Source organism: Ceratotherium simum, chromosome 5 (assembly GCF_057802395.1).
Source record: "Ceratotherium simum simum isolate JZ-2026a chromosome 5, ASM5780239v1, whole genome shotgun sequence".
NCBI classification, from domain to species: Eukaryota; Metazoa; Chordata; class Mammalia; order Perissodactyla; family Rhinocerotidae; genus Ceratotherium; species Ceratotherium simum.
In genome coordinates, this window is record NC_141904.1 from 20,921,338 (window position 1) to 20,935,420 (window position 14,083).

The 14,083-nt window shown below is 40.3% G+C and overlaps 1 protein-coding gene across 1 annotated transcript in view; it reads right to left on the bottom strand.

Annotated features, from left to right (window-relative positions):
- The window catches only part of NEK11 (NIMA related kinase 11), a 233,818-nt gene that overhangs the window by 124,273 nt on the left and 95,462 nt on the right, over positions 1-14,083 (bottom strand). The window contains exons 7-12 of the mRNA XM_014789660.2: positions 13,059-13,208; positions 12,887-12,965; positions 10,747-10,832; positions 8,226-8,345; positions 5,977-6,070; positions 827-941 (exon numbers count right to left, since the gene is read on the bottom strand). Coding sequence (XP_014645146.2) covers positions 827-941; positions 5,977-6,070; positions 8,226-8,345; positions 10,747-10,832; positions 12,887-12,965; positions 13,059-13,208 — 644 coding nt within the window. The remainder of the gene's footprint in view (positions 1-826; positions 942-5,976; positions 6,071-8,225; positions 8,346-10,746; positions 10,833-12,886; positions 12,966-13,058; positions 13,209-14,083) is intronic.

Below are 14,083 nucleotides of genomic sequence, written 5' to 3' on the forward strand. Positions count from 1 at the left end.
TGACCTTCCCCCTAAGTTCCTAAAAGAATTTAAGATAGAAGGCCTGTTCCAGAAAGGCGCTATCACCATAGATAACTATAGTATAATATGAACTAGGTGAGATAGACAGGGAGGAACCTAGCAAGACCCATTTGATCAAAGTCAGTTCCATGTTTCATTGTCTCTGTAAGGCATAGCAAACACTTGTTTACCAAACATTTGCTTTTCCAGTTCCATGTGAATTGCCTTCCTCCTCTCTGAATTCCAAAACCACTATACCCAACATTCTCCTCTGTCTTTAGCTGAAGATGGTATTTAAAGTGGTGGCTTCAGCCATTTTGGTGAGTTACTCAGTTTTCCTGGGTTTCCCCCATGTATACATGTTATTAAACTTTGATTTTCTCCTGTTATTCTGTCTTATGACAATTTAATTCTTACACTAGCCAGAAGAATCTAAAAGGTAGGAGAACAGTTCTTCCTCCCCTACAAGGGCCAGGGAAACTATTTATAGAAGAAGGAAATAGCACTTCAGAGCATTCATAGTCCTACACTGTTCCAAAGACAGGTTAATGATGATATTATTTAACTCATGCAGAAGAGGAGGTCCATTGCCTGGTCAGAATTTCCAACTCCTCTTCACTATTACAAAGAAGATAGGAGAGGACAGGCAAACCCCTTGGCTTCTCTGCTTTTCATCCTGGTCACAGGCCAGCTCTGGCAAAGATGGAAGGTGGCCACATACATCCAAGGCTTCTCTCAGAGGCCAGCCAGGCATACTGGTCAGTCAGCCACACCAACCCGTGTGTCAGCTGAGAGTACCCTTCTGAATATTGATGCAAACTCATACCATGATCTCCAGGGTCAGCTATGGTGTCCTCTACACTTGACTCAAGTGCGCTGAGGTCCGGGGAAGGAACGGGCTGAGATTCAGGCAGGTTCTCTGAAGTTGGGTCATCAAATCCCTTGTGGAAGGTAATTAACAATTCATGAGAAGCTGGTAGAAGGAAACAGCATTACCACAAACGAAACAATATTCTTGTTTAGAAGACTATTTAGAAACAAAAGCCTACCTAATCCTCTCCCTTAAACATGATAACATTTTCAAATTTCAACAAGGCAGCTTGGGATATGAGAAACAGCCTTGAATCAACTTGACAGGGGACCTTGGGCAAAGCATTTAGCCTCTCATGGCCTCAGTTTCATGGCCTCAGTTTCAGGGCAGTGACTAGGGCGAGGCAGGCGGAATGCTCAAGGTGCATAACTGAAGGACGTTCTCACTTTCAGGCTCACGAAGGGCAGGATGGATCGGCAGCTGAGGACGGACGAATACCTCCTTCAATTTTGCACCCTGGGTATCACACATTTCATTCTAGTCCAGCTCTGCTCAGTTTCCTTATCTCAAAATCAGAGGTGTTGCCCTGGATGACTTCCAAGTTCTCTTCTAGCTTTAAAAGTTCTGTGATTCTATGAATTCCAATTTCCTAAAAGAAAGAGATCTAAGAGGCCACATGAGAGAATTTATACTTCAAAAAAATAAAAGTTAAACTTCCCAAATATATCAATAGGTATTTCAACAAATCATTTTGCCTTTTTCTTCAGGTATTTTTTGTGTGTGTGTTTGCAACCTAGAGCTAATGCTGAATTGACCTATTTTCCTTGATAAATGGCTTTCATGGAGAACTATTACAAGAATGTCTTCTTATTAAAAACAGAAAGGAAAGTTCAAATTAATCTGAAATGAATAAGTAAAACAAAGCTTTGCCACACTGTGGTGCGGCATTTGTGAAAATACAGTCATAAAATATTTTTAAGTCCATTTTTTGTACTGTATAATAATTGTTGCAGGAGGTAAAACAGGTTCCAAATTTCAAAGGATCACTGACAGCACAGAGAGAACTTTAAGAACAAAGAACAGAGACTGCATGAAATGCATTTTTACATGTACTTCAGAAATTATTTGAAAATAAGTATTTGGACTCCCAATTGACTTTGATTTGCTGAGGTTCTCTTTGAAGAGAACAGATAGAATTGTTATAATCCTTCTCTTAGAAAGAGAAGGACTTGATCTGATCTTCCATCTCCATTACTATTTCACGTATGGAGACCTGATCTGCTATGCACTTTTCACAGAAACCTAATTTTGGCACCATCACAACTATACATGTATACATACAGGATAAAAGAAAGACTGGGCTCATCGTGTATATTATGGTATCCAGTTGTTTTTAATCTACCATCCTTTAAAGAAACGGTGCCTAAGATGATTCCACATTCAACTATGCTTCAAGATTTCAAAACCCAAATTCAGCCAAGCAGAAAATCCCTGCCAAAATAAAAGGCCCTGTCAGTTAGGGTCTGAAAAACAAAACAAGCCATTCTCCTAAATGCCTCAGAGAATTTTTATGACATGTTTAAGAGGTAACAGAGCCAGCCCATTTTCTCCCCTTACTCTGATTCTATCTCCTACAATTGATTTCGAAAAATAAAGTGGTTTGCTTCAGCTGGCAAGAGAGAAGGAAAAAGAAATAGAGAACAGAGCCCCAATGAGATCAGGAAGAAATGATAAATCATAAATATGCATATAAGGGCAAAGACAGGAACATTTTCCTCATCCTTCCTTTTCTCCTTCTTTATCAAGTTTTTCTTCAGCCTCTTGCATCTGATTAATCCAGTTTCTTTCTTATATTTTATCTCATCTTTTTCAGCTCAATAATGCCTTTTCCTGAGATGTTTAAAACCCTTCAGTCCTCTGCAAAGTGTTCAGCTTCCTGTTTTCTCCCACCTTTGTTCTCTGAATATCACTACACCTGCCTCACTCTTGTGAACATGATTAAACTTGCCTCTGCTCTGCCTGGCCTCCTCTCTTCCTCCTCCTGGGGCGAACAAGAAAGCCTTCCCTCAGGTTGCTCCTCCTTTTCTTCTGTTCCCATTAAATGCTTTTTTTCCTAAAAAGATTATAAGAAGGTCTGTTCATCATGGCTTTTCCAGGTCTTCCTTCGTCTGAAGATGAACTGCTGCTTTCAAGAGGCCCAATTTCTGTCCATTATTAATCAGAGTGTGGTCCTGGACCAGCAGCATCAGAATCATCAGGGAGCTTGTTAGAAATGCAGCATCCCAGGCCCCACCGCAGACCAACCAAATCAGACTCTGCATTTCAACAAGACCAACTGGTGATTCTGGTGCATTCTGAAATTTGAGAATATTGCTATAAGCCATAAGAACTTGGAGGAGGGCCAGTGGATTGTGGACCTGAGAGGTCAAAGAAGGTTTTCCTGAAGAGGAGGTGACATTTGAAAGACAGAAGGTGGGATGCCAACGATGGGTCAGAGGGAAATGGCTGAGGTAATTGCACAAAAGAGGGCAAGAGACCTGGAGCTGCTGAGCGACCCTGTCAACAGGACTGAACCAGCTAGAAGAGGATGTTATCTTCAAGAGCCAATTATCTGCTTGGAGCATTTCCTGCTCTCATCAATATGCAAACTTAGGAAATATGCTTCTGGAATGCTCAGGGCCAAAGATGTTGGTGCTACTGAATCTCAGACAATCAAAGAACGAACCAATGTCTCTGGCCAAGACAGCATCAGGCACTTCCCTCTTTGCTCCTTGCTGATGGAAAGGGGACGGAATTGGGAAGCAGTAGGTAGACACTGTGGAAGTTATGAGTTGGCACTTCACAAAATCTTTGTGAAATCCTCACTTTCTTTGTCTGAGTTGGGCCGAGATATGGACTATCCTCTAGCTCCCATGTTCTATGGGATAATATAGAGCTAATAAAATCTCCTGAGATTCCGCCTGCCATGTGGTCTCAGTCTTAAGTTACTTCGGGATCCCCCCCAAGGACCTTGGTTTATAAAAGGATCAGGACTTTATATAGTGCTAATTGCTTAACACTGATAATAACGCTGATAAATGAAAATAACACAAAAATGATTATTTTGAAGGGTCAATGAAGAAAAGCAAAAAAGTTAAGTAAGACACTAAAATGTAATCTCATACTTGAAACTACATTTTTATTTGCCATATGGTAACTTCAAGAATAAAGAAAGTTATTTAGGTTTTATAAAACAAATACTACTACATCTGTACTTCTCAATTCCCAATCTCTGGGGGTAAAATCCCATAGAAGCAGGGGTCCCTGAGCATTCCAGAAAAAAGTTCCAGTTTCTATCAGCTGATTGAACGAGTAGTTCACACATAGTAACAAACACAGAACTCTTATCCTGCCAGACTCCTTGTGAGGGTCTGTGGGAATCTGCAGTTCTCAGTCCTGTGGGGAAGAAAGCCGACAGACCCAGGGAAGATGACCCACATTCACAAGTTATCATTTCAGGGGAAAGTGTCTGGGGAACTGAAGAAAGGTGCCCAGTGTTAGAAGGGGGCTTGGGTCCTTCCACACAGAGGTAGCATCAAGACCCTTCTCTGAGCAGGATCCGACACTGCTGCTGACCCTATGCCCTTTCAGCCAGCAATTTCTCCATACACCAGGCTCCATGAGCAGGAACGATCCCATCTCCCACGTCTCTGGGGCCTGCAACAGATCTCACAGCTGGCTTCATTTAACGGAGTGAGAGATGGGTGGAGAAAGGGGGGGTGGGATAGAGCACTTAATGCCAGCGTCTGCACATTGTCTGCTAAAGGCTCTAACAGAGGGAGACTCTTGAGATCAGAGAAGGCTGGGCCCTCTGTCTGGTCCAACTTCGGGTTTTCAGAACTTGAAATCACTCACAACCACTAAATAATTAAGAAAGGTGGATTACCTCCCAGAAGGAGGCAGAAAACAAGCATTCCTAGGCTCTGCCTGGCTGATAGTGAGCTCTGCTGGGGGCCCCGCACGCCCCAGGGTTTGGAGCCCTCTGATTCCTGAGCCACAGCAGAATGAACGTCCCCATACTTCAGGGACCATCCACACAGCCTCAGGGGGGTTGGTTCTTCCTGCTAAAGGAAAGAATCTCCCTCAGATGCAGGGATCTCCAATGAATGGACAAGCAGAATTTGAGACAGTAAAGTTCTCCATAAAAATGACTCCTTCCCAAGTTGCTTTTACCAGAAGAGCCAGGAGACTGGTGTTGATGTCTATTGTCCAAACACAACCCTGAAAGAAGACTACTTTAAGTTTCAGAGCCTACAAGAAGGCCTATGAAGATTTTTGTGTGTGTGAGGAAGATTAGCCCTTAGCTAACCTCTGTTGCCAATTCTCCTCTTTTTGTTGAGGAAGATTGGTCCTGAGCTAACATCTGTGCCCCATTTTATGTGGGATGCTGCCACAAGATGGCTTGATGAGTGGTGCATAGGTCCGCACCCGGGATCTGAACCTGCGGAACCCAGGGCCGCTGAAGCGGAGCACACGAACTTAACCACTACGCCACCGGCAGGCCCCCCATGAAGATATTTTTAACCATTAGAGAAAATGGTATTTGCTATTCAGGGGCTTGGGATGCAGAGGACGAGAATTTGGGGTTGATTTCATGTGAATCTGCAACCCTATTTATTATTGGATATCTATGGTAATTCTTCAAAGTTTGAAAAGGGTTATTAACACAATGCACAATGATATGGAAGGGAGACAGAAAACAAAAAGAGAAAGAATAAAAAATAAGAAAGAGAACAATGCACTAAAGAGGAAAAGCAACAACAGCATCACTGAAATTCAAAATTAGATAGACACACCTCTGTTCCGCAAAGTCACAATTTTAACCCATCAACTGTTCATTCAGCCCTGATGAAGTTATCTCATACACAGTAGGCACTCAATATTTGTTGTATGAATCTATTGATCTATCTATCTCTAAGTACAGCTGCTTTGAATTACTGTAGTCACTAACAATTGGCCTACATTCTAAAATGAACCCCAGTATATCCTCCCTGGAATTGGGCAAAGTTGATCTGGATGCTTTTTTTTGCTACCTTGTCCTTTTCCCTACCCAACTGGCCCATGAATCTGAAGAATCTGGAGCAAGAAAAGGTTTTATGTAAAATTTAAAGTAAGAGAGTACTCACATGGAGTACATCAACACTTAGCTGTTGAAAGTTCCGAGATCTCAATTCTTGCATTCGTTTGTTATTTTCTTCATATTTTTCTTCCACAAGCTTTCTGCAAATTTAAAGTGAACACAGAAAAATAGCTGCAATTTGCTAAAACCACATCTGTATTATGCAAGAAAATGTGAGCCCTGTTTCAACAGGCAAACTAGGGTGTTGGGAAGCCAGGTCAAGGGATCTCTCCCTCATCAAGAGGTGTGCAGTGCAGCATCCATTTGATTCTCTTTCAAAGCACATGCAAGAATGTTCTGGCTCCTTATTCACCCTTAGAACTCCTAAAAGCAGCAGAAGATTGTACTGATCCCTGTGTATTCTCTGACTGCGACGACAGGGGTGTGTGTCCCCGATGCCCAGCACAGTGCCTAACACATACTAATAACTCAACAACTGCTTTCAGGATGAACAGACGCATAAACATGGAAAAATAGAGCTACATTTCAAAGAATTTATGGAAAAGAATTTGAGACTCACTAGGGAGGGGAATTTTTCTCAGACACATTTTCTTTGTTTCCTCTACTACAGGACAGTGAATTTAATAGACTTGCTACTAAACTGGAAGAAAGATTTGAGTTCTTGTGAGTACTCATGTGCTAATTTATACTTAGATTTTTTGAAAAGTCACTGAACATGCCTGAAGTCAAGTTTTCCTGTCTATAAAATGGGTTTTACAGACAAGACATTATAACCCTTCTGTCAATACAGCTGTTTTCTAGCTAAAACGCATGACCACTCGAGTCCTAGAAATAATGATCAAAAACAATTCCGATGTAAGTCATTCATAAAATCAAGACCAAATTTTATTTAAAAGCCATTGGCTTTAAATAAGAAAAATATTAAATGTCACGTGAAAGATCTATGACTTTCCTTTGTGTACAAAAAACAGTTTTAATCTGAAAAATAATTTGTAATGTGCATGTAAGTAATTAGTCTTTTTAATCTATTCCTGTCAGAGATTTAATTTTCTTTTACCCTCAACCAACAACATGAATCATGGTACTTGGAAATATTGCCATTTCTGAGGTATTAGAAACAAGTTTGGGACTGTGAGCTGATGCAATGGCTCAAACAATTTAAATGAATATATTTTCTCAGTAAAACCCACACTCAGTGGTATAGTGGTTTGCAGAAACCAACTCGCACCAGCTCCCAAGAGCAGATGATGTACATATCTTCCCAACTGAACATTCAACGATATCACATTGGTATAGCTAGAAATTGGCCAATAGTGGGAGTATTTACATCAAAGAAATCAGCAGCCACCCCCACCCTCCCACAACCCCAGAGGTGGTTGTTCAACATTTACCAGCACACTACCACCCATGATGTACTTTGATGGAAACCTTTTTCCACATTTACTAAAGAAAGCATGTGTTAAGGGAAAATAGTCTCACAGATTCTTACGTGGTTCATCATGATATTCACTGTAAGCACAAGGACACCTCTAAATCATTTTTTAGTTATGTTAACAAGGGCACAAAACAAACAGATTTGAGTTTCAGGTCTTTTCTGTCTCTCTAGTTCTTCGTTGGGGCTTCTAAGCTACCAAAAAGTTGGCAGAAGAAGAAAGAAGAAAAAAATTAGGAAATCGGATAATCTATCAACTGAAAAATCGGTCTTTGAGAAACTGGGATTCTGGGCTCTATGGAATTCCCATTTTTCATGTAAATACTCTAATCACCAGTGATATCTCCCACCAGCAGCACTGCCTTGGGCAGAGACTTTTCAAAGGGCTTCACTTGACAGAACACAGTTCTGTTTCCAATCTGCTAAGGCCAACAATTTCCTGCCACTATATTCTTCCCCACATAGAAGAGTTAGGTCTCCTGGCATAGGGGCTACAGCAAACATCTGGGAATGAGGATGGGACAGTGAAAGCCGCCTTTTACCCGCTCACTGGAGTATGTACAGGAGGCGTTGGCAACAATAAGGCTTCATTTGGAGGCTGACTCTGTATTTTCATTACTAATAGCCTCCCTGATACTCAGTTTTTCTCTTCACACAGGACTGAAAACCTGGTATTAATAGCACCTGGCATCCAATAACCATCTATGGCTCAACAATTATCTTTTGAGCAAACAAGCGAATGAGTAAACAGATAAATATATAATGAGTATGTGCGTTTTGGTTTTTGCTTGTCTTCAGTAAATTCCTTTAGAGCCTTGGGAAGTGGCCGAGGGCCCAGGGCACCCTAAGGAAAGGCAGCTTACTTCAGCCTCCTGGCCTTCTCATCAGCTGCCTGGAGCTTCCTCAGCCGCATCCTTTCTCTTGGTGTCATTTTCTGCACTTCAGACAGCGCCCGCAGAGTCTGCAGGTGGATCTTTTTTTGCCTATAGATAATAAAGATTCCCCACATGCAACCCATCCCAAAGATGCTCAGAAAAATTAAACAAATATTTTACAGAAGTATCATTACACCACGGAGAAAAGCATCTTGAGACAGGCCAGGCAAAAACCAATAAACTCTGGGTAGGTAATGAGCCAACCAGAACTGTGGTTAATTGGCAGTATATTTCAAATTAGATTTTTGTTTAAAAGTAAATTATGTACTTTCCAAATTTCTGCTCATTTAATTGCCTATGACTGGTTTTCATAACATAAGACAAATTAAGATCTTGGCCATTAAGAAGTAAATGGACTGGCAGACCAATTCAACCATGTGGATAGGACACAATCTTAGGAAACAGGCAGGATTTGAATCCCATCTCCACCATTAACTAGCTCTGCAGCCGTGGGTGAGTAACTGAACCTCTCTGAAATTCAGTTTTCTCATCCATAAAGAATGGGCTATAGTGAGAACTATATGAGATAATGTATTCAAAGTGTCTGACACATTAAAAGTATCCAAAAATGGTATTATTAGAATAGCTAAATCTTATTGAATATGTCTTCTAGTCTAGGCTTAATACAGGGCATTTTTATGGCAGCATGGCATAGTGGTTAATTGCACAGGCTAATAACATTCTCTGGGTTCAAATCCTACCTCTCAGGTTATATGCTATACGCCCTTGGGCAAGTTACTTAATGGCTCTATGATCATTAAAATAATAATAATAATGATAACAAATAATAATAATAATAATACCTACTTCACAGGGTTGTTGTGAGTTTAAATGAGTCAATTCACGTAATGTGCTTATAACAGAGCCAAGTGTAGGATCATGACCCCAAAAATGTTAGCCCATGTTATTATTTAAGAGCCTCTTTCTTCAGTTGAACAAATGCGCTTACATTAACCACATATTCAAAGGTCTACAACCACATTCTCAATGACATTTGTTTCTGTGCCTGACTTGGTTAGGGCTCAATACTGCAGAACACTTTTTGTACTCAACTTCCTCCTCGAGAAACACTACGAGAAAATTGTAATGACTACTGTAGGCAGGTCTCCTCCCTCTGGGATACCATCCAGCCCAGAGCCTCCAGGGGACGTGCAATTTTCAGGAATATACATCCCCTATTTTGTAAGATCAAATAGATCTCCTGAAAATATAGTCATAGATCCTCAAAATAACAGTGACGATTTGAAATCAATGTTTCATAATGTGAAATACCATCCAAACAATTGGATTCTAGCAGACTCTAATTGTAAGCAGTGTCAGGCACACTGTTTCACAATTGCAGTGCAAAGCGATAGCTAAAATTAGTCCAGTACTTTAAAAATAAGATATCTACTACTATCACATCTCCAGTTTAAAATAAAAATAAAATAAAAGAAGTTCTGAGCTTTCTTGAAAGAATAGGTAGCAACCCAAGAAAATTTGGTTATAGGAAGCACACTTAAAAATTCATCCCTTGAGGTGCAGTGTATTTTACCTGGAGATCATGCATTAAACAAAGAATTAATATCTTTGATGGACCAGTTTCTTCAGTTGTGAATGTGAAGATGGAAAACAAATATGGTGCAGTTGAGAAACCACCGGACTGGTGTTAGAGAAGCATATTTATACTATGTGGTCTTGAAGATCTGGGCTACTTAATGAGGGCTACTGTTCTCACCCCACCACCTTGCACAACCCTGGAGAAGGACTGCCATTCTCATCAGGTCCTTATAAAATTAAATAGAAGATTCCTTCAGCAAAAATTATAGATTTGGTCTTTATAAGTGGTGCCCCCGGGAGTTGTTCCATATGTAGTCTGCACAGCTCTACATGGCTGTTCTGAAGTAACCTAGTATTCTGGGCTCTTGTAAGTTACAGCACAGGTATTTTGAATGAGGTAGGAGAGACAACTTAGGCCAGGAAATAATTATGGTTCTTTGTGAAATACATTGTCTAGTTTTTATGTATATCTCAAGAAAGTGAATTTTGGCTTATTTTCAATTGTATTTTCATGACTCCACATGCTGTCTTTTCAATAGACACTCTGCCAATTCCTATTAAACAAACAACATGTGAAAGCCATTTATGCTTAATACGGAACGTTCATTAGCATAAATATCACTAAATGTTTGAGATATTAATTTCTCTATATACTTATAAGGCAACTACAGCGCTACCCTGCAGATCTGTAAGCTGTGCAGGGGTTTAAACTTTTATGATTTCAATTTGCTACCACCTGGGGCAAAGGGCTTTGCAAGGCCAAGTTACTGAAGCTCCTTAATTTCTTGGCAAGCCTTAAGCGGATTCTAGGATACTCCATGCAGTCAGTTTAGCACTAATAGATTTTTAAAGACAAATGCATTTAACATTTACGCTCAATGGGCTTTTTAAAAACAAAGAGATTACTTACACAGCATTAACTATATGAGTAGCCTCCTTCTGACAATTCAAATTCTTGTCTTCCGGAGTCATTTCCGAATATCTACACATCAGGTGCTGAAAAAAAACATAACCCTTAAGACACCTTAAAGACTCCTCTTCAGGGATGAAAGGGCGTAAAACTACCAGGTGCCTTTTCTGCTTTGCAGTATTATTGACCATGTCTGAGAGCTTGAAAACAAAACCCACTGGTAACTACTATTCCTTATATAAAGGGTTACACAAAATTTCACGGTAACTTATGCGACAAGATCCTGCTGGGTCAGCTCCCGCCCACCTCCCCAACTCCATCTTGCACGGCGTGCTCTCTCAGTCCCCGTTCCCCAGCCTTGGGCAGGCCTTCCCTCAGCTCCAAGAACACACTACTCTCTCTCACCTCTGGGCCTGAAGTGGACAGTGTCCCCACCCCCAGGGCCAGGACCAGGGTGAGATGAGTGAGGCTCTCACCTCAGGTGCAAAATGTAAGAGGGCACCAAAGAGCTCAATAACCGAAATAAACAATATTTTAATGCAAATTATAAAAAAGTTAAAATTAATGCTAAAAAAGCCGTGAAGAATACATCAAAAGTTGAAATAAAGATAGGATCCAACCCTGAACTGGCATCCTTCCACCTCACTCGCCTCACCCTAATCCTAGCCCTGCTGGACCCTGTCTTCAAACTTTCAATATTTTGTTGCCATGGATTTTTAGCATTAATTTTGATTTTTAAAATATTGCATTAAAATATTTTTTATTCTGTTTACTGAGTTTTTGGTTCACTCTTTAATTTTATCCCAGGGCAAATGCCTCACTTGCCTCACCCTAGTCCCAGCAGATCCCCTTGGAGCCCTTTCGACTTTTTTTGTTATGCTCACAGCCCTTCAATGTGGTTTTGATCCCAACAGCCAGCCCCTGTGCCTCTTTTTCAGAGGCCTGCTCCCCGGCTAGTGGAGCCGGCTTTGCCTCTACAGAGGGAGAGCTGGAAGGACAGGGAACTTCCGCCCACCTCCCCTCTCCTGTCCTGCTAACCCCCCTACCTAGGGGTTTCCCCTGGGAGCACATTCTTGCACAAGAACTCTCCCCTCCATATCTCCCTCCAGGGAACATGACCTAATTCAGGCCTTTGTACCAGTTATTGCCTGTGATGACAACACTTTCTAGGCTCTTTACACTGCTGGCTGCTTCTCACATCTCATTGGTGTCAAAATGTCACCTACGCTTTCTTTGACCATCAAAGCCTCTCCCCCTCCCTTATTTTACAGCATCTTGTTTGCTTTCTTCCTAGGGCTCCTGATAATTAATAACCATTGTATTCATTGGCTTACTTTTTCTTGGTTAATGGGTTCTCTTACTACCAGTCAAGCTTCTGAGGGACAGGAGCCACATCTGTTCCTTCCATTTGAGTACCCCAGTGTCAGCTCAGAGCCCTGAACTCAGCTACCGAATGCACATCAGGTCAGCACCTTGATTTCTGAGGATTTGGAACTCGACACTGATGAAAATGTGTGCACATTTTTAAAGGTCAATGACTGCTTTGTGGGTCCTCTTAAAGCTATTCATAAAATTAAAGGAAATTCGCCTGAGGAAATTTGTATTGTAAAAGCCTAAGAAGTTAAAAAAACCCTCCTGGGAGGGTACCATCGGCTTTTTTCTTACCACCGGAGGCAGATTCTCTGCATCAAATTTTCTAATCTACAGGAAAGCAAAATAAACTCACCTAATCAATAAAAAGTATTATTGAGATATATAATAAAGGAGTGGAATAACAAAGGCTCAATGAAGCCCCCCATTTTCAGTATGACTATTAGTACATTGTTGTCCTAGCAGGGATATATTTACAACACGTTGAGGTAAGATTTGTTAACCAAGAGCTCTAAGGGCAGATGGCGAGTTTAGGCAGAAAATCACAATCCTAACTTCTCACATCTGGGGCACCAGGGAACTGGAGTTCACACACTTGCTTTTGCAAAGAGATCATCCTGACTAATAATTTCCCTCAGCTTTTAAAGAAATATTATTTCTCCTCTCTGACTGATTCTTAATGCATCTTATTCCCACAGCATATCTTCAAGTCGTAGAGTGTATATAAATGTTAATACATGTTTCCCGGTATCGCTTTCATTTTAAATACCTGTAGTTGTTCATCAATGTAAGGGATTTTTAAAATTTCTATAGCAGATGGTCTCAACGACGGATTCTTGTTCAACATGCTGTAATGTTTAAAAAGAAAATTTTTTTTCAAATCAACTAAAATATAAATACAATTTAAAACTGTTTCTGTGGCACTATATTTATTTCCATACCATTCCATGACGGAGTTCAGTTCTCTTGAGTATCTCTCAGGGAGAGAAGGTGTGTCGCCTTCAACAATTTTTAAAACAATGGACAAGAAATTGGAGCCAGTGAATGCATGATTCATGCAGCACATCTCATATAAAATGCATGCCAGAGACCTGAAGACAAAGTCAAAGAATTTAAATACGGAACAAATGTCCTATTTTAAACGTGATCCTCATACAAAACCTCAGATGTGTTAGGGCACTGTTGTGAGGCACTAACAGACACTTTAGTTGTTTGTTTAAAAGCTTCAGTTCCATACTGTTCTTTTCCATTCAAACATGTTGACTAAAAAAAGAGGAAAAAGTTAAAGAAGAAAGCACAAAATATAAGTCTGAATGATCAATTTTTATCAGCAGAGAGCAAACAAACCAACAGGAATATGCCTGCATATATGAAGGACTCAATAAACATTTGATCAATATAGTAAAGAATTTTTTAATTAACCTCTATGAAGGAAAAAGAAAATGCAGCTAAATATTGTCTTCCTAAGGCAGCTTTGTTAACGTTATATATGCAAAATAAAATTTTAATTTATCAGCCTCACCTTCCCTCTAACGCGTATCCAAGCATTTTGAAAAGGAAACTGGCATTCTTTATTAGTTTTCTGAATAGAATCCATTTGCAAGTAGGGTGGAAAAGCAGCTACTTGCAGCTCACATTAAAATGTATAATTCTCCCTTCGAGGGTATGAAGCAGAATATTAAAATTCTAGATCAGTCCAACACTGATTTGGATAAACCATGCAAATCAGTAACCTCTACACCAGCAGAAAAATCTTTTAAATAACTCTACATCAAAAAAAAAACTAACGGGAAATTCCTGCCTGAACTCAGTGTTAAGAAAGAACTGTACTTCCTCTGAATAATGGGTTATTTTTGTCTTATGGGCATTATGAATTATGTGATTGGTCAGGTCTCCCTTTTCATGTTAGTTGCTTGAAAGATTAGAAATAAATTTGTGATTGACCTTGTGTAAGCTGTGTTTTATG